Raw genomic sequence first — 21,070 nt, forward strand, 5'->3', positions numbered from 1 at the left:
GAGTCAGCCAGATTTTATAGAAATGTCTCTCTCTTTTTGCTCTCTATCTAGACATTTTAGTAAGGAGTCATTCATATTTTTGTCCTTTTGTGTTTCCATCAGCATGACGCATAGTACTCCGCATTTGAAGATGAGTATAGGTCATATATTCCCATAATGGGAAAGGGATCCATGCTTGACATTTCCTGGGCTGTCATGTCCTGCTCCTCTCTGTTTCTGATCCATCCTGTACCCGTTAAGAGATGGAGATGCCTGAGCCCATCCCAGTTAAAAATAGTGCAAGAGCTGTTTAGTCCCTCTCAGCCTCATGATTCCTGTTTGTGATGCATTGGTAGGAGTGTGGTATTTGCTGTAAATTCTTACAGGTCTAAGCAAAGCCACCACACCACATACTGGGGAGTCCTTGTGCTTTATTGCACAGTTGTTATTTATAACTCTGGCAACCCTCACTATTAGACTCAGAAGGTGTTGATAGAAAGTTACAAAGTAGTCATCTCTGCCTTTTAAACTATAATATTAAATTCACTGATTCACTAGTCCACTCTATGATTTGGATTGCTAAAAATATAAGTGAGAGGTGTGTGTGGAAATGAAGATGTGCTTTGTTTTAAGGTTGAAATGTTTTTTTCTCTCACTTTTTCTGTTTTTAAGAAATAACCGTGGTCTACTGTCACACCTTTTCAGAATCCCTCCAGGATAGGCAGTAAACCCAAATCTAGTGCAAGTCTGTTTAATAGACTGATCTTTTCCTGTAACAAGAGCCTAATTCTTGAAGTTTTTTTTTTTCCTTCAAATGGCTTTTGTTTGCCATTGCTTACAAATGTGTAAAGCAGACACAAAACATAAAGTGAGATGAGTTCTCACTGAATTACTGAAACCATGAAAAGTAGGTAATAGCTGAATGTTCATATTGTGTTTTGGGTTATTAGACTTCTTGAACATTTCAGACCTTACTGTTCAGGTTAACTGCCTTTTCTAAGCCCATTTAACAGGAAGTAACTTGAAAATTGAATAGTATTTTATTCATTGTATTCCTTGTGGGAGAAAATAATTGTAAAATGAATTCATAATGAACTTGAAACAGATTTCACATTTCAGGTGCCTTTTTTTGTTTTGTTTGAATGTATAAGCATTCCATAGAGGGAAAAAAGGGGGATAAAAGCCTCTCTGATAAACTAGGGAGTGATTGTTTCTGGCTTCTGCCACTGAGGTAACTGGGGCTCAATAAGTTTCACATTAATTCTTAGATGGCTGCATGTTCCTCATTTAGAGAGAAGTTTGAAGAATTCTTCAAGTAGAATTCTTTTGCAGGGGAAAAAATTAGTCTGTTTTAATAATGAAACTTTGAAATAATTAGATGTGAATGTAAAAGTGGTATAGGGAGGGTTGTGTACAGGGCTTTGCAGATCCCAGAACAAATTTTTCAGGATGCCTCAGTGAAGACCTGGGTTTATTTAAAAAAATCTATTTTTTTTTAAATTAAAAAAAAAAAAAAAAAAAAAAAAGCTAGTTTCTTTTGGCAAGACTGGAAGTTGGCTGCAAGGCACTCTGGGATTAACATGATGTTAGAACAATTACGTATTTTATACTTATTTTTAGGTGGTGAAATGTACTGAAACACTGGTGAAACCAAAGAACTATGATTTGCCATTTCATTATTTATTACTCAATTTTCAGATTTGTAGATACAGTAGTGTATTCTTCACTCTTATGTTATGATGAAGGATTACATTGAACATTGTTTTGTCTTGATTTATCTTTTTCTGTCCTTTCTCATTTATGTGTAGTTATTGCAGTCTAATAGTACGGGATGCATGCTAACAATATGGGTGTGGGATGTGAGAAATAAAATAATTGTATGCAAAGAGGTTATTGTGCTTGCCCTTATACAGTCTTTTGTTGAACAATATGGCATGTTCCCTTTGCATGTTTGGAATGACAGCCTTCTTACAAAAATAAGGCAATTCCTAAGGCTGTCATTCAGTGAATGAACTGCAAGTACATACTGCCATATTTTTTTCACTTTTGCTGGAGGGGATGAAAGTGTTTAATTGTTTCTTTGCTTAGTTTCAGTCTTTGGCTCTGTGTAGTAGTTTAATAGATGTGTTTGACTGTTTAAGAGCATTGTCTTCTGGAGATTTATTAGGACTGTTTTCTGCTGATGACTGGGACATTCATGAAAAGGAGGGTGTGTGTATATCAGAAATTGGAAGCTATTTCTTTTTCCTAGTTTTTTTTAATCTAGTCCTGTAAATTTAATACATAGAAGCTGTTTTCCATTCTTTTAATGGGACCGTGTTACAGCCATGAGGGGTTAAGTTGTTAATATACCATCAGTTGGGACAGAACTGTATAATTGAACAAAGTTAAACTTCCTATAAGTCTGTGTCTTGCATTATTATAAGCAGCAGACATGCAGAGTTTTGTGGACTAAAATATTTTCTTCTCAGCTGGCAGAATCATAAGTTTCAATTAGGCATTATGTAGAGTGTGGTGTATTTTGTAACTGACAGGCTTGTATACTACAGACAGACTAATTGCTAAATTTGTGTTGCTTCCTAAAACATTAGAGTATTTCAAATACTTCATAGTGGGTTTCCTCATACCTCTGAAAGCTGAGTACTGAAGGTTGATAGTTACACTGATTTACTTTGACTCATATTTACACCCAAGTGTTTTATTAAGGAATATCTCTCTTCTGTACTTTACCATAAATTTTATGTGTCTTTCTCATAAACTGTAACTAGGCCTTTGGTGGCCCTGTTAGTCTGGCTTAGTAAGTAATTTTTTAAATTATAAACCCTTGCTTATTTTAGAAAATTCTTGCTCACTTCTCACATTTTTGCAAAGAATACAATGTTTGGTTATGCTATTTGCTCTGGAGCATAAAAAACAGAGTGAATCCTGTTTGTTTTTTGCAGAAGCTGTTACGTAAGTCCTTCTTTACTTTTGGGCATCCACCTTTGGCATCCTGGCAAGATCAAATGCATTAGTGTACACTGTCAGGGACTTTAGCAGTGATTGGAAACAACTAAGTCTCAGAGGGAGATGGGTTGAGGGAGAACACTAAATTTCTTGTTCTTGCACATTGTCTCATAGTTTTTATGCCCTGAATGTGACACTGAGAAACAACACAGGTTTATAAACTTGTACATTCTTAAGATGATGGTGTGAGGTAGAAGATGAGCACTTTGCCCAAGTTTTTCCTGAAAATTGATGTTCAGTAATATGAGTTTTATTGCTGATAACTGTATTAATAGTTACTTAATATGTGCTGCAGTTCTGGTAGTAACAGAATTTCCAAATTATTGCTGATGTATTGGAAGATCACAGAATCAATTAGGCTGGAATAGACCTCAGAGAACATTGAATACAACCTCTGACTGAAGACCACCATGCCAGCAAGTCGCTCAGTGATGTGGCCAGTCTTTCCTTAAACACCTTCAGGGATGGTGCCTGTACCACCTCACTGGGCAGTCCATTCCAGTGTCTGAACATCCCTTCTGTGAAGAAATTCCTCCTGATGTCCAACCTAAACCTACCTGGTGGAGCTTAATCTTAAGATCATGTTGCGTATCGCAAGAAACAAGTCATGTCTTCTAAAGGATGCCATAGGAAATTACTTCAACAATCTGGTGCTGAAGAACCTTTTCTTTATCAAAGGAAATAATCAAGAAGTTCGGGTTTCTGTTTAGGCTGCATGTGTGTTCCTCTGCCTAATCTCATGTCACTTCATTTCATTCTACAACACCCTGACACACCAACATGTTAAACATAGAAATAAAATTTCATTAATATTCATCAACTACAAACTTATTCTGGGGCTTTTTTTTGCTTGTTTTGGATTTATAGTTTGGAATGGAGATACTTGATTTCTGCTAAGCAGTTACTATGTGGTGGAAGGATTTAGTATTTTTTGTGAAGATTCTAGGATGATACTTTATTCTTATAAAGATCTGTGGAGTATTAGGTAATTGGAGGTTCTTTTCAGTCTGTTAAGCTACAAGTTAATGCCACTTCCTGAGAAGTGTGGGACATACCATCCCTTCAGAGAAACATATTTGTTAGCTGTTCAATCATATGTCTGTTACTTGGTTTGCATGTTGAACTCTGGTGCAGTGGAGCAACACAAGCTGTAAATATCCCTATATGCACTGGTCTCACTTGAGGGAGGTTTAGTTTTCTCTTTTTCTTAATTGCCAGACATTTCAGGAGAAACATTCAAACTTTCTGTGTGACTTGGACGCAGTAGGGTTAGTTTTGCTGGTAGTAGGTTAGTGTATTAGCTTTTAGGCTTTGTTTTAAATGTTGTTTTTGTTTTTAAATCAGGAGCCAATGAAGTCGAGAGCACCACAGCTACATTTGGAATACAGATTCTACAAGCAGCTAGGATCTGGAGGTAAAAAGCAGTGTAATGCATTTTACTGTGATGTAATCCAGGATCAATTTTTGGCTGAAGTTTTCTGGTTTAGAGGTATAAATGTATTTAATAAATTGTTCCTAACTACTTAAAGCAGAAAAAAGCCCCAGGAGTTAGTGGATTAATGTCAGAATACTGGAATTTATACTTTTTTTTTTCCCTGTTCTTTAAAGTGTATCTATAAAGTCCTGGCTATTTAATAAAAGCATTTGTCTGCATACAGGTATTCCTTTAACTAAGTAATCTTAGATTATTCCCAGTACAACTCTTTGCAGAAGTACTGTACATCTCCAAACTGCTAATCTACTAATCACGTATTTTGAATTAAAGTTGATGTGATATTTAAATAGTTTCAGATTCAGTTTTACTTTACTTCACTTTTATTAATACACACTGTATATTGCTTCTTACTAGTTTTAAACCTCTTAAATACCTCTAGGAGAAGTTTGATGAAGTTTAATGCAGTTAAATACCTTGAATTTCTCACTTCAGTTCCCTTGGTGCTTTTATACCCAGAAGTACTCTTATTGTGGTCGCCTGATTGATCCAATTGTCACCTTTTATTTTGATATGTGAGTGATGCATAAAACTTCTCACATGTTTTTGTGCCTTGCATGAAATTGCATATAGTCTGTTAGGAAGATGTTTCTTACTCTAGTAAAGTGAGTACAAAGATTCTCTAAATCAGCTGTAACTTAGAAGAAGTCTTTTGACATATTTTCCTTGAAATTAGTTGTAGAGTAGGTCATTAAATTAATTGGTTTTAAAATTTCTTTACTAATGTAGAAGTTTGTTTTATGAATGCATTACTAACAGTGGTTTTCTACATGTGTGTTCAGGGTCTTTTCAGCAAAGGCAGTGTGGAATTTGTAACAGTGATTTTCAGTTGTGCTTAAACTAGAATTAAATCTTACATAGTATGAAAAGTTGTTTCCAGAGTGAAATAATCATGTCCATCTCACTTAGATTTTGTTACCTTGAATGTGTGTGTGTTATGATTCATTTTAATACTTTTTAGTTACTATTTACCTTTTTCCTTAAAATTTGGGATCATATGCTCATTGCTTCACTGACTGGATAGAAACTGATACTGTTTCTTGGGTAGATTTCACAATTTCATGCTACTCTTTGAAAGACTGTATCTGATGAAACAAAGTTTCTAATATGTTCAATTAATATATACTTTTTTGCTGCTGTGCTATGGGTGCTTTGCAACTAGGAATTTTTAGAGATTTCTTCTGGCAAAACACAACATTGTCAATTTCTCTTCCTAGATGGGAAATAAAGTTAGGTAAAGATAGGCAAAATTTTGAATCTATAAACTTACTATTCAGAGAAAGTAATCAGAGTATGGTGTATGGGTGTTTTTTTGTAAGTAGTCATAATATAAATAATATAAATTGTCAGCATACCGTACACTAGCATTGTGAAATAGTTGATGAGTAGAAAGCTGAGATTTTAAGTGTTTAACTAATGGGGCATGACAACCCACAAGTTAAGTACATTACTTATCTCTGAATATAGAGGGGTAACTATCTAAAATTGCAAAGGAGCTGTGTAGTGGAGGTAAGAATAAAGCTGCAGTTTCTAGTTCAGACCAGAAATTAGGCAGTGCTTCTCTGAGGTAGGAGCCCTTAAAGGAGTATGTCTTAGTATTAGTGGGTGTAACTATGTTTATCTTTTTTATTTTCTGAGTAAGACTGGGAGCTGTGTTTAGTGTAAGAACATAGTCAAGTCATATTCTGCTTTGCTTCAGGTATCATTCAATCTTCTTAACCATATTTGCTGGTAGCAACAACTTTTTCTCTGATGCTTTGTTAAGTACTGAAAGGGAGAGTTGCCACTCTGATTCTTTGCATGAAGATGAGGTGACCTTTAGGGTGAAAATGCAAAGATAGGGCTGGAGACTTGGTGAGCATCATCAATATTTATGAAGAACTTTGTTATAGACCTTCTTTGTTTTTGCAATAACCTGCTTTTATTCTAAACTGAAAGCCTCTCTCCCAGCACAGAACGTTGAAAGCTTCTTTGTGTGAGTCTTTCTCAGGAACTCTACTTGAGGTTTATTTTAATGGGTCTTGTGGCAAAGGCTCATTAAGAAGAAAGTGATTTTCTTGTATCTGTGATAATTGGTTTTAGTTTACTGATATTTTATGACATGCATGTTTACTGTCAAGCACAGATTTAAGTAATTTTATCTCGCGAACAATTGAAAACATAGTATTGGAAAGTTGATCCAGCAATCAATTCAGGAAGCAAGTAATATAAACCTCCTATGTAAAACAGGAGATAGTAAAAAAAAAAAAAAAAACTTACACCAGGTCTATCCATATAGACCGTATTGGTGTATGACCAGTGGTGGTACTTGGATCAGAGGGAGAATAGATTGAAGGAAGTGATCTTCAGTATGCAAGTTGCAGAAGAGCCTGTCCTAGGAGATAGAAAAATAGCTGCCATTGCTGGAAGAAATTTGAAATACAGTAATTGTGAAGATAGGTTTCTCTGATACACAGTTATGCACCATACTAGGAGTTTCAGTTGTATGAAGCTCTCCATCTTTTAAGCTTCTAAAAATCCACATTTGCAGGCTTTTTTATGATGAAGTAGTCTTTTCTATAGTTGTTTTTGTTTATTTGCACAAACTCGTAGTAATTTGGGTGATAGCTTTATAACTGTGTGGACTGTGTATTTTGCATTTAATTGTACTAAATTGCATTTCCCCTTGTTCTCCTCACATTCACACGTATACTCGTATATTAATACCAAGTGACTACTAAACTATGGTTTCAGAAGCAATTGATGAAAAGGTGATTAAGCTCCCAGTACTCCTTCCCAGTCTTGTAAGCAGAGCCATTATTTTCTATAAAAATCCCTAATTGCTTTTCCCAAATAAGAACTACAAATTCAACAATTTATGCTATGAATTGACTTGCACTTAGTGTGAAATAACCTGAAGCTTAAGGGATAAAATTCCTGTAGGCCCTGTGGAATCCCACTTGACTTGGAGGTAACTGGAGAAGAATGGAGAAGCATTAGTATGTTAATGAATACTTATAGAAGAAAATTAGGCTATTTTCTGGCAATATTGTCTTGAAAGCAAGTAATGTTACTGTGATTACAGATTTTTTTTGCTTTCAAACCCTTTTTAACAGAGCATCTTTGTACTTTCTCTGATCTTGTAGTCATCCTTGATGAAAGGAGTAGCATTTTGAAATTGTATGTGTTCTTGGTATTTCCTTATCTGCAGCCAGTGTTTGTCTACGAAATCTGCTTATTTTTTTATAAATATCCATTTATCTTGCTTTTTAAATGACCTTGTAGCTTGGGGTTTTTTAAAATATATATTTATATTATTAATCTCTGTGCTAAGTCATGCAAAATGTTTTGTGTCTTGAATGCCATGAAGATAGAAGGCATTCTTGACTGAAAATAAAAAATCAAAGGGTTCTTTCATAGTTCTGCTCACTGAGAGAGCAAGGAGAAAATAGGCACAAAATATGATAAATGTGCGTTTTTTATAGATGAGACTTCGGAGCTGAGAGTATTAATTCTTTGTATTTGACAAGAAGTGTTTTTGTCTTTCATGAATAAGAATTTCAAAACTGTATTCCCTTGGAGAGGATCTGCTAATAAAGAAGGCTTAACTGTAACTTTACTCTTAAATAGGCTTTTTGACATGCCTTTGAATGTGCAGTAACATGTAGGTGTTTGTCAGGAAAAAATGTGAAGAATCTTTCTTAAAGAGGAAATACTTTCAATGCTTTTGGGCTTTTTGAAATGTTTTTAGTTTTTTACAGAAATGAACCTCAACCTTATTAAAAACAACTTTTAAAATTAGTTTAGCGATGTGGCTTATTTTAGTCTCATCATTATTTAGCTATCATTTAGGTTTTATATACGAACAGAGATTTTAATGAAAATTGCTTTTACTTTTCTCTGACAGTTTTGTCATTCAGTAATTACTGAGGGCATTTTTCTCAGGAATTTTGAATCTTGGTCAATTGAATGAGGAACATATGGATGGAATTTAGAATTGAAACCTTTGCTATTAGTAAATTTTGTTTAATGTATATTTTCTTAATATGCCAGTATAAGAAAAACTGTTGTACTATCCTAAGTGCAGTACTCCAAATAAAATGATTGCTAAATTCTTACCTGAAATTGCACTAAGGCAATTAATAGAAAACAGTTTTGTACTTTTTACTGATTTTTAATGTATCTTTTATGCTATCAGCCTTTCTTTGCATGATTAAAAGACAAGGTGTAGGTGTATTTCATGCACTGTGCTGTAATGTAACTGACAGATGGATATTTACAGTATGGTTCAGTTCCCTTTTGCAAAAACGAGTCTGTAAATGAAGTTACATGTTTTTATATGTTGAAGAGTGTAAAAGCTGTGCAGCTTTCTGACTTTTCTAACCTCTCTTAATAAATGGCTTATTATCATAATGACTGGAAGCCTTTGCAAGTGAATGAGAACTCTTTTGTACTTACCTGACAAGTGGAGCAAAAGAATGGCAAGCAGATTCTGCTGATTAAAGTGACTTAGTAGAACTTGCATTTGTAATACTGTTGTAAGAACAGTAATATTTAGAATGGTTCTTGTTTATATATCTATTATTAAATGTTACTTTTTTCATTTGAGGTCATTTTTGAGGTCACAGATCTCAAAACAGGTCATAGATCTGTTCAGCAGTGGATTATCCTACTGGTGAAATTGCTGTATTGTTATTTCAGACAAGGTAGTTGTTCAGTATTGTAAATCAGGTTTTATTTTTCTTAACTTTTGTACATCTGTTCTTCTGGCTGAAATCTAATTAACATTTCCACTTGTAAAACTGGAAGCCTGACACTTTTCTTACACGGTTACTACTATTGACCAGTAGATGTATTGGATATATTTGTCTGTGGAAAATGGTGTTGTATTTATGAAGATCATGGCCATTGTGAAATGAGTGTTAAGTATTGCATTCTGTACCTCAATCATTGTGATTTGGTATCAGCATTCATATGATGTGCTCTGTATTGCTATCTAAAATGCAACTTTTGGTTTTGGATCATGCAAACCTGCCTTTGACACAATAGAATCATAGTACTTCGTCAGCTGTAATGACATAATTATTGTTGGATTAGTGATTCTGAAAGATTGCAGTGTAGACATAATGTGATTTTGGAAGATACAGAAATACTGCCATACAGTATGTTGAGTCTGCTCACCATTTGCAAGTCAAGCTCAGTAGAATATTTATTTTACCATTTAGAGCATGTCAGGATTCGCCAGATGGATAATTACATTTTGGTTTGGGAATGTAGCAAAATGAGTTTGAAATACTTTGAGTTTCTGATTTTGAGGGTGGCAGGGTACCTTGAGGGAAGAACACTTATTTGTTATGAGGTACCTTATGCAGAGTTTAATGTGCGCTAGTACGATAGACATTGGTGTTCATAGTATTCTTTTTTGTGTTGGGAATGAGTTTTGTGGGCTGAAGGCCAAGAATGTGGTTCAGTACTTCAGTGTTTAGTGCTTTTTCCTCTAGGTAAACATACATATATTTAAGGTGAGAAAATGTTTCTGTCATTTAATTTCAGTTCATGCCAGCTTTAGCAGATTTGTGTGAGATCTGAATGTTCAGTGACAGCTGTTAGTTTTTTTTGCTTTTTTACATCTCTATTCAGGGTATGGAATTCATGAAGCAGATTTTGCCAATGAAAGACAAGCTATCTTTTGTATTTAATATAGGTGACTTTACCTGTCACTGACCCACTGGGAGAAGGCAATGGGATCTCCGATTGCTACTGATACCATTTCTAGCTCATCCTATCTGAGCCATAGCCACCTTTCCTTCCACTTTACCCTCTGGGAGACGAGGCAGTCCAGCATGATTTCATCGTGGTGTATCAGCATCTGTGTTCTGCTATAATTCTTCCCAAGACAAAAATTTTAGTATGATAAAACCTTAATTTCTTTCTAAGTTGGTAGACTTTAATGTACTTTACTAGACTGATACTCTATCATACAATGAGGAAGTGTCTCACTAGAAGTCTCCTTGAGTGTAGTGCTAGAAACAGACCATTACAGCTGAATTGTGTCAGGTGATTATTTCTGTTCATGGATCTTCAAGAAGCAGTTTTAAATAACTTATCTTATTCTGTACTTTTCAAAATATTTTGGGATTGGTGCCTTGCTGCTATTATAGAGTAAACATTATCAAATTTATGAAGGTTTGAAGCGAGTTTGAAAAGAAGATTTTGCAAGAATACTTGGATGTAGCATATGTAGCTGTATTAGTTGAATGTTCCCACTACTTAGTCAAAGCAGCAATAATTTACTGGAGCTTCAGATTTTAAAGTATAATTTGATTTCTAAAACAAGGGTGTTGTGTTGGACAATGTAAATTGTAAATTGAAGACAGAATGTCTAGCTGCAAACTACAGTTAGCAAGTAAGTTCAGGGTAGTTGTAATTTACATATCTAAATAACATTTTGTCTTTTATTCTTTCTATACATCTTACTAGCCATCATTCAATATAAATGCAAAGTGAGTTTTATTAGTAACTTCATATGAATATTACTTTGAACTATGCTTCTAGGTAGGTAGCAACTGACAGCTGTTTCTTTCAGGTTTTTTTAGTCATGCTGTCCTGCTTTTTTAATTCTATTCTGATTTGACTGGCAGGCATTATTTGTGCTGGGGAATAAACAATAAGCAGTTAGTTGAAGTGGTTGGTAATTACTATTAAGTAAAAAATAAAAAAAACAGGTGATCTTGGAAAATAAATCTCTAAGATTAATTTAAGAATTGTTTTATTGGAGCACTTAAACTGAATCAAATATGGAATCTTGACTAAAGAGGAATCTGTTCATAAGCACTCTTAATCTGTGTACTGATGGCTGCTGCAGTTGTACTGTGACTGTTTGGGGAAAATTGCCTCGGTTTTGAGTTTTTGCTGGAGATATGCTTCCTTTAATAGGAAGGTTGAGATCCTCAGTTATTAATGTGAATATGCTAATATTTATGTTTATGTGAATAAATTATGATACCTAATTTATTTTTTAAGTGTTGTCCAACAAATTATGAAAATGTTGCTTGCAGTTGTTCTTGTTTTATGACAGTGCTTTTCTAGGATTTAGCTTAAGGACATGTGCAGCATTTTCTGAATTTAAAGCAGTTTTTTCTGCTAGAGTAAGTGCAAGAGATCTGATAAGAATGGCAGCCGCATAATAGAGTTACATGAGAATATTTCTGAGCAACAGTAGTTACTAGCCATAAAAGCCTGGTTGTATGCAAAAATGTGTGCTGGTTTTGTATTGTGACATCACACAGATTTCAGAGATTGTGGGCGTTGTGAGGCATACAATAGATAGCTGTAATTGTGAAAGGAAGCTTGATAATACTGTTCACTGAACCAATTGTTAGATAAATGGATATTTGATTTAATAATGATTACATGAAATGCATCTCTAATTCTGTTTTAGTAATGTAAATAAAGTTTTCCTTTGAAATAGTTCTAACTATTTAATTACTGTTTCTTCTTTTTGCAAACATATTCTTATATTTGTAATAAGAGATGTAGTCTAGGTGTTGTGATGTAGTGTCTCATTCTGTTTAGTGTTTCGTAGTTCATGGCTGATCATGATTTCTGTAGCATTAAGGTGCCATGTTTCCAGAGACTCTATGACCTGTGTATACAACTTTGGTTCAAGTCAGAACACACTACCCTGACTTTTATAATCGCTTCCTTACAGTGGATTCAAACCAGATTCCATACACTAACTAGGGAATACTTGTGTTGGTGGCTGTTGATTTGTATCCTTGACGAAAGTATCAATGTGCTGTGAAGGACAACTGTTACTTCAAATCTTCCAACTAGTTTCAAGTACTTGGCTTGTGTCCAATGGATTGCTGCATGGGAGAATTAACACTGCCTATGATAGGCAGTGGGGTGTGTGAAGCTGAGTACTCAACACCGTGATCTGCAAGAGCAGTCTTGCGTGCTTGCTGACATTTATGTGTCTGATTTAACAGACTCTAAGCAATGTGATATAATGCAGATACTATCAGTCTAGAGAAAGCTCTGAAAGGAAATTGATACTACCAAAAAACTGAAAAACACTGGAAAGCTACTTACTAGCTTAATAGCTTTACAAATTTAGATTGTATTGTATAAAGACGTTTTGCCGAGTTACAGGTCAAAATTAAGTTAGTAATGGATGAGGTTAAATGCAAGTGATATTGCCATTGACCTGTGGGTTGCGTATTTCTTTGGCTGTCTCTGCTGCCAGTTTGTCAAATTAATTTTTTTCCTGCACAAGGACACACATAAAATAATTCAATCCATGATGTAATATTTATGTCAAAGCAAATAGATGGGATTTTTTTCCTCAATATATAAATGTGTGTTTATGGTACTCATGTGTTGCTCTAGATAACTGGAGTTAATAGCAGTCTCAAGCTTATATCAGGCTTAGTGATAAAGTTCATGAGAAAGGCAATGACCAAGATGGATAATAGTCCTAAAGTAGAAATAGTTAGTATTTCCTTTATTTTAAAGAGGTTTGGCAGATACAGTTTAATCTACTAGTAACATTTTCTTTATTCTAATATTTTTATCCTTTCATCATTGTAGAAGAAGTCAGATCTCTCAGCTTTAAAAGCTTTCTGGACATTGAGTGAAAATTAAACAGTATAATCATAAGTCCAAATAACTGGTTTAGGGGGACTCTCCTTGTCCCCCCCCTCCCTTCCCAGTGGATTGGCAAGTACTTTTGGAGTGTTTGGACTTGATTTGGGAGACAGGAGGTGTACAGCAGTAATGTTTTAGGTGTCTAATGAAAGTTAACTTTTATAGAAGAAACAGGAATCCAAGTCATGTTCAAACAGTTAATTTTCAAGTCAAGACTTCTTTGATTTTTGTGAAGAGTAAATAGAATTAAAATCACACTGGCTTAAAATAGATTTACGGTTTTATGACAGGATTGCTGCAGTCAATTGAGCCCATTCAAATGAAAGTGTTTTACTTGTCAACAAGTATAAATATCCAGGGATAGGCAAATACGACTTGTACCTAAAAAAAGGATTCTATTTTCAGAGTTTTAAACCTAGAAAGGAAAGGTGTTTAAATGTTAAAGTGACTTAGTGGGAGTATGTGAATCTGCTTTTTTGGCCACAAGTAAGTTTCTTCTTTGATGGGAGAGAAGGAAGTTATATGTAACTTCTAGTGACGTTTGTGTGGCAAGCATTGTGTTCTGGTTGTGACTGGGGAGGTGTACTACTTTTAAAAAGGGATTTTTGAGAGTTTAAATGAGATTTTTGAGATCTGTCAAGGTACTAGAAAGGGTTGAATCGCAATCAAATTAATTATCAACCAAGAAACCATAGACCAATGGCTTTTTTATTTTTACAGCAAGACAAATGAGATGCATCTTAAAAGCTCAGAGTATTTCCTTCTTTTGTTCTTTAGTGATTTGAGCTAGAATAATTAAAAATGGAAATAAAATACATCCTATTAATTGGTAATAAGTAGTGGAATATCTTGTCAACAAAATAGGGGTTTCTTAACAGAGTTTCCTTGTCTTTCACTTAACCAATATCTCTTAAAGATTTATATAAGAGAGCTTACATTTATCTCTCTGTAGTGGGAGAGAAAGCCTCATATATGTTTTTATTAGTAGAATATTGCTTTCTGACTTTGGGAGATTTAGAGACATGAAGAAAGACTGTTGGTAGCAGAATGATACTTGCTTATTGCTTTCAAATAAAAGGACTAAGAGTGCTTTGATTAAGAATCAAAGTCCCTAACTTCTAGTACTTTGAATTGTTATTATCAAATTATTTTATCAACATAGGTAATTTTAGACAGGATGGTCCATATGCATTGCATAAGTTATTGCATGTTAAACACAGTTTTGGGATGTTTTGGAATTCTCATCTAATCAGAAGATCAAGTGTTTTAGGTATCTGTCTGATAATTCAGGATGATATTTTTAAATTGAAGAATGCTATCTCATGCCATGTTCTGATGCAGGATGTAATAGGGTCAATGCTTCTTAGTGGCAATAAGCTACTCCTGTGAAGTCTTTCCCAAGTCTTTCTGAAGTATATTAAGTATTTTAAGTATATTAGTACAGAGATGTGTGATGATACATATTGAGAAACAAATTATAGCTCAAGTCTTCTGAAAACTGAACAGTTAAACTGGATTTTTTGGGGTTCTTCTTTCAATATTCTGACTTGTAGGAAAAGGGATTAGTGAACAGTCTCTTAAAAACTGTGTATTCATTTGTTGTTGATTTTGCTAAAACAATGTTTTTAATTTTCTTTTTTATCCAAAACTGTTGTGAATACAACTTCAAATTTGTGCCCTCAATGTTTCCCTGCAGTAAGGTATAAAAAATTGAAGGCTTTATGTACTTGAGAAAACAGTCAGAGTTAGGATTACATTTGACCTACAGAGAATGAAGGTGAAATCCAGTGTTTCATTAAGGTGTTCTGAAAATAGGTTTGGTACTTCTGTATAGTGTGGTATGGTAAGACTGGACAATGTAGAAAAAGCTCTCAAGAAGTGAATACATTTTCAGAGTATTAAATATTTGGAATAAATGAAACAGAGGATATATACTGAAGAACACAAACCTAAAAATCTGGAATAACTAGCTTCCTAAATGAAATTCTGCCAAATGAGGAAGATATCCTGTGCATGTAAAGTACAAGATAAGTAGAAGCAATGATATCAAGTTATTTTTAATTACATAAACAGACAATGCGTATTGTACAAAAAGGTGAAAGTAAAATTGCATCATAAAGTTTTAACTATTTACATTTTAAAACTTCTGGATTGCCTGTCTTTGCCTGTCTTCCTAAGGCAGGTTTCATTTAAAACTATGAAGTCCAGACTTAATGTATCATTAAACTCTTGGGTTCATTAATCTCTCTAGATAGTGAGGTGGTTTTATTCCTAAAGGTAGGAGTAGCCTGAATTGAAAAAGTTTAATTTAAATGTATTTTTTTGTACAAGAGCTTATTTAAGCCTTTCTTCATAGTGTTTTAAAACTCTGTTTCTGTTTATGGTTACAAAACTTAATAGAGAGGTTCTAGTTTTAATTTTTTATTAAAATCTTGGTATCTTTCCCAGGGCAATTATGTAATAGTTTCATTACATATTTGTAAATAACTTTCATTAAATATTTTGTGATGAATTATATTCATTAAATATTTAATTTAATTAAATATTTTGTGATTGTCTTCAGTATTCTTATTGTGTCTTTTACCTGTAGTTTTTGAGGTTTATTTTTGCTTTTATGTGAAAAATGGCTTTCAAGATTAACTAAAAATTGGGTAGAAATTTTATTGCTGTGTTTGTTAATCTTGTTTAACCTCTTATCATTACTTTACTATTTTATTTTACAGATGGAATACCTCAGGTTTATTATTTTGGTCCATGTGGCAAATATAATGCTATGGTGCTAGAACTACTTGGACCTAGTCTGGAAGATTTATTTGATTTGTGTGGTAGGACATTTTCTCTTAAAACCGTTCTTATGATAGCCATACAGTTGGTAAGTAGAATAGATGTTAATTTGAGTGTTCACTAGAATAACTAAACCAGTCTTCAGTGGATTAAATGCTTACTTAGGAGATTTGCACTAGTCATGTTTTAAATTGGTGTTGGTTGAAATGCCTGTTATTAAGCAGAGATAGTCTTACATTACTTTCATTTACTTTGTTACAGTTTTTCAAGTCAATTCATGAATGTAATTACTTGTGTCTTCTAAGTTCTCATCACAGCCCAAAATCATAAATTTTAGTTCAACATACTCCTTCAAAGAAGAAAACAACCTTAAAGAAAGAAAAGTAATTTTAGCCCACACTGGATGTTTTATTATGGGACTCCTAAATAATAGAAATATTTTCTTCCTGCACATTCTTATAAAAAAGGAAACAAACAAATGAAAAATTCCCCAAATCCTTCCAGAGATTATAGCACAAATTATTCAACGAACAATTGTTCTCTTTTTTGAAGATTTCCTTATTTGTTTCTGACTTAAGGGTGGGTGGAAGTGGAAAGAAAGATAGTTAAGGTTGTGCAAGTCTACCACATTTCTGCTTCCCTAATAGTGATACTTTTACCTGTGATGGTTAAAAATAGGTCTTTAAAACATGACTGTAATTGTGTAGCAGGCCTCCAACTACAGACGTGCAGATACATTGAACTTATTTACAGCCAAAATGACCAAGTTCTTTTTTTTTAAATGCTCAAGTCCTCACAAGTCCAAAGATCAGCTTTATTTAATACTTCCTGTTCCTTTCTGAATATGGAAATCTTGATAGAAAGCAGTCCAGCTAAAATATACTTTATTTGCATAGTGATGAGCATTTAGTGCTTCTCACATTTATATCTTTAATATTTAATAGATCTACATCAAATTTTGCTGCATACTGCTTGGTGACATGGTTTCTGGCTTTATTTTTAATGTACATAAAACATACTTGTGCTGGCTGTTTTTGAGAGATGAAAACTTCTGTTATGTTCAAGATTCATGTCTAATGTCAAGTGTGAAAGTTTCTGATATGCCAATTGGTGTATCTGCTTTGGAAAAGTGTACAATTTTTATTGACTTTATCTGGGAGATATTTTGTTAAGAACAATATCGCTTTGGTCTTAAGATACTAGGAAGGCTGGTCTCTTCTACTTATAAAGACAATGTAAGATATTTAACTTATAATATATTTTAATGTGGCAACCTGAAGCTTAAACTAAACTTCCTTTCTATTTTTCTTTTCTTTGATTGAAGATTTCTCGTATGGAGTATGTCCATTCAAAGAACTTGATATACAGGGATGTAAAACCTGAGAACTTCTTAATAGGACGACCTGGAAACAAAACCCAGCAAATTATTCACATTATAGACTTTGGTTTGGCGAAGGAGTATGTAGATCCAGAAACAAAGAAGCACATACCATATCGGGAACACAAGAGCCTTACAGGAACTGCTAGATACATGAGTATAAATACTCATTTAGGAAAAGGTATGTGTGCTTTTTAGGTACAGAAACAGCTGTGATTTGTCATAAACCATCTTGCTTTCAAGTTTTTCTCAGTCTATTGTCATTAAGAACTGCAAATGTTGTGTATTGTACAAAATATAATTTGTCCTTATTGAAGTACTGTTTATGGGAATTATCATTTTTGAATTTCTAATTATCATGTTTGTGTCTTGGGAATTGTCCTCTCTGTCAGTTATCCTTGAAAGAAAGGTATTATGCTTTTTGTAGCATAATACCTTCACAGTATAAATATACCATGGCAGAGTGAGGTGTCCAGGAAATAGATCATTAAATAAATTATTAAATACAGAAAAGTCAGTAGATTGTAATAAGATGGGTTTTCAATGCTTCCTTGCTTTTCTGATCTCTTTGAAATGCACTGTAAAATAATAAAGTAACTTAGAGATGGTCATTTTTATAGTGCTTACATTGTTAATAATGCTTTGTCAGAGTTGTTAAAGGTTATGCCAGCAAGCTAAAAAAATTACAGGATGTATATACATATGAAAGTTGTTATTATTGAATGAATAAATTCACCCTGAAAAAGGTTGGAGCACTCAGATCTTTGTTTATTCCAGCTATAACTTCCAGAGATGTTTTCTAGAAAACAGTTAGACCTCTTTGAATTTGTGTAAGGCAGCTGCTTATCACTGCATGGTAATCACTAATTAGGTTACTCTTTAAGTATTGTGAAACCTTTTTATGACCAATTCACAGTTTAACTGTAAGTATAACTGTTAATGCAGCAAATGAGAAACCAGTCACACTTCTGAGACAGAAGTAAGGTGCTTTATCAATAAAGCAGACCCATGGAATCACTTAGGTTGGAAAATCCTTAAGGTCACCAGTCCAACTGCCAAATCCTCCATTAAATCATTTCCCTAAGCACCACATCTACAAGGCTTTTAACATACCTCTGGAAATGGTGACTCAGTCACTTCCCCTGGGCAATGTTCCAATGCTTGAGGATGCTTTGGTGAAACAAATGTTCCCAATATCCAATCTAAACTTTTCTGTGGCACAACATACAGCTTTTTCCTGTTGTCCTATCTCTCATTCCTCGGGAGAAGAGACCAAGCCCCATCTGGCTACACCCTCTTTTCAGGGAGCTGTACAGTGATAAACTCTCCCTTGATCCTCTTTTTTCTGAACACCCCCAGCTTTGTCAGCTGCTCCTCATAAGATATGTGCTCTGGACTCTTCACCAGTTTCGTTGCTCATTAGTGGTCATACTCCAGCACCTCAAGTGTAGGGTTTGAGCTTTCTAACTCTAACTTTTGGAACTCAGGTTCTTCAGATGAAAGAAGCATTCACTATATTTTTCAGGCATGATGTCAGCTTAGGGTGACTGTTATATTTTTGACACTGGGCTCTCATTTCCACTAGGCAGAGTAGACTTCTGATTATTATTAAATTTTCAGCTTTGGCACAACAATATTAAAATCAAATAAATTTTTTTACTCCTCCTTAAATTAAGAAGATTGCCCCCAAACATTTTAAGAAAAGTAAACCAAACTGTAAAACTGGTAATTACCAGTTTTTTACTTGAAAAACAAACTAAATTGTGATCATGTCTCATATTAATGTAGGATGTGTTTATTTTTGTCTAATGATAACTTGTTTAATCATAGAATGGTTTGGGTTGCAAAGGACCTTAAAGATCATCAATTGCTACTGCTTTGCCTCAAGCTACAGCGCCAGGCTGCTCGATGGCCCAGACAACTTCGCTTTGGACAGTTCCAGGGATGAGACATCCACAGCTTCTCTGGGCACTATCTTTCAGTATCTTGCCACTCTTGCACTGAAGAATTTCTTCTGAATATTTAATCTAAACTTACTGTCTTTTGGTATAAAACCACTAGTACTTGTCTTGTCACTGCATGTCCTTGTAAAAAGTCCCTCCATGGCATTCTTGTAGGCTCAGTTTGGATATTGGAAGATGCTATAATGTCTCCATGAAGTCTTCTCTTCTTCAGGCTGAGCAGTGCCAACTCTTAGACTGCCTTCATGGGAGGGCACTGCATAAGTCTTCCTGGACTTGCTTGATCAGGTCCATGTCCTTTTTACCCTGGGGACCCCAGAGCTGGGTGCTGCACTACAGGTCGCAGCAGTGGAGAATAGAGGTGTAAGAATCCCCGCCCTTTCTCTGCTGGCCACACTGTTCTGGATGCAGCTCAGGACATGTTTGGCTTCTGTGCTGTGAGTGCACATTGTGGGATCATGTCCTGCCTCTCATCTACCAGCATGCACAAGTCCTTCTCAGGGCTGCCCTCCTTTCTCTGCCCAGCCTGTGTTTGTCCTTGGGTTGCCCTAACCCAGTTTCAGGCTCTTGCACTTTTTTTTTTTGAACTTCATATTCACACAGGCCTACCTCCCAATCCTGTCCAGGTCCCCCTGTGGCATCCCTTCCCTTGAGCATGTCAATAGCGCCACGCAGCCAGATGTCTTTGGCAGACTTGCTGAGGTTGCTCTTGATCCCACTGTCCATGACACCAGCCAAGGCATTACCCACCGCTGGTCCCAGGACGACCCCTAAGGAAGTGGTCTCCACTTGGACATGGAGCTGTTGACCACAGTTTACAGTGTGACTACTCAGCCAATTCCTTATCCACTTGTTTCATCTGTCAAATCAGTGTCTCTCCAGAGACAAGAATATCCTATGTTGCAGTGTGAAATGCTTTGCAGGTATCCAGATGGATGATGTTGGTTGCTTTTCCATCATGCATATAGCTGTGTTGAAGGCCACAGATTTGTCAGGCATGATTTACCCTTACTGAAGCCATGTGGACCATCATCAGTCACCTCCTTATTTTCTATGTCCCTTGATACAGTTACCAGGAGGATCTACACTGTGATCTTGCTGGGCACTGAGGTGAGACTGACTGGTCTGTAGAATCCTTTCCTTCCCTTTGTAATAATGGGGGTTATTTTTCTCCTTCTGTAGTCTGTGGGATCTTTACTGGGCTGTAATGACTTCTCAGATGTAGTGGATGTACAGGGTAGTGTCTTTGCCTGAGGTGTGCTAAAGACTCATAGATCCATCTCAGGAGGTCCCATGGGCTACTGCACCTCCAGATTGCTTGGATGGGCTCCAACCTGACCTATAGTGTGTAGTTCTTCATTCTGCTACTCCCTGCCCTTGTTTTCTGTGACAGGAGTATGAGACTGGAACACATGCCAGAGAAGATAGTGGCAAAAAAGTAATTTTTTGGCTCAGCTTTCTCCATATATCAGGTCTCCTGTTGCTGGAGAGGTCCTGCACTTTTCCTAGTTTTTCTTTTGTCACCAACTTACTTATAGAAGGTCTTCTTGTTGCCCTTGATGTCCCTGGCCACAATTAATCCTATCAGGGTTTTAGCTTTCTTAAGCTGATGTCTAGCTGATTGGACTATTTCTCTTTATACCTCCCAGACTACCTGTCCTGGCTTCCCCTCTGTATGTGCTTCTTTTTTTCCCTTTGGATTCATCCAGGAGTTTACTGTTCATCCATGCGTGCCTCCTGATGGTTTTTGCTTGACTTTGTTGGACGGCATTGCTCCTGGGCTTGGAGGAATTCATGCTTGAGTTTTAACCAGCTTTCTTAGGGCCCTGCTTCCCTTCAGAA

The 21,070-nt window shown here is 35.3% G+C and overlaps 1 protein-coding gene across 2 annotated transcripts in view; it reads left to right on the forward strand.

The window, feature by feature from the left end:
- CSNK1G3 (casein kinase 1 gamma 3) overlaps nucleotides 1-21,070 on the forward strand; it is a 72,146-nt gene that overhangs the window by 25,653 nt on the left and 25,423 nt on the right. For both annotated transcript variants that reach the window (XM_079331551.1, XM_079331552.1), the window contains exons 5-7: nucleotides 4,330-4,399; nucleotides 15,829-15,977; nucleotides 17,214-17,448. In XM_079331551.1, the coding sequence (XP_079187677.1) occupies nucleotides 4,330-4,399; nucleotides 15,829-15,977; nucleotides 17,214-17,448 (454 nt within the window). The remainder of the gene's footprint in view (nucleotides 1-4,329; nucleotides 4,400-15,828; nucleotides 15,978-17,213; nucleotides 17,449-21,070) is intronic.

Source organism: Erithacus rubecula (assembly GCF_903797595.1).
Source record: "Erithacus rubecula genome assembly, contig: SUPER_Z_unloc_5, whole genome shotgun sequence".
In the NCBI taxonomy this organism is placed as follows: Eukaryota; Metazoa; Chordata; class Aves; order Passeriformes; family Muscicapidae; genus Erithacus; species Erithacus rubecula.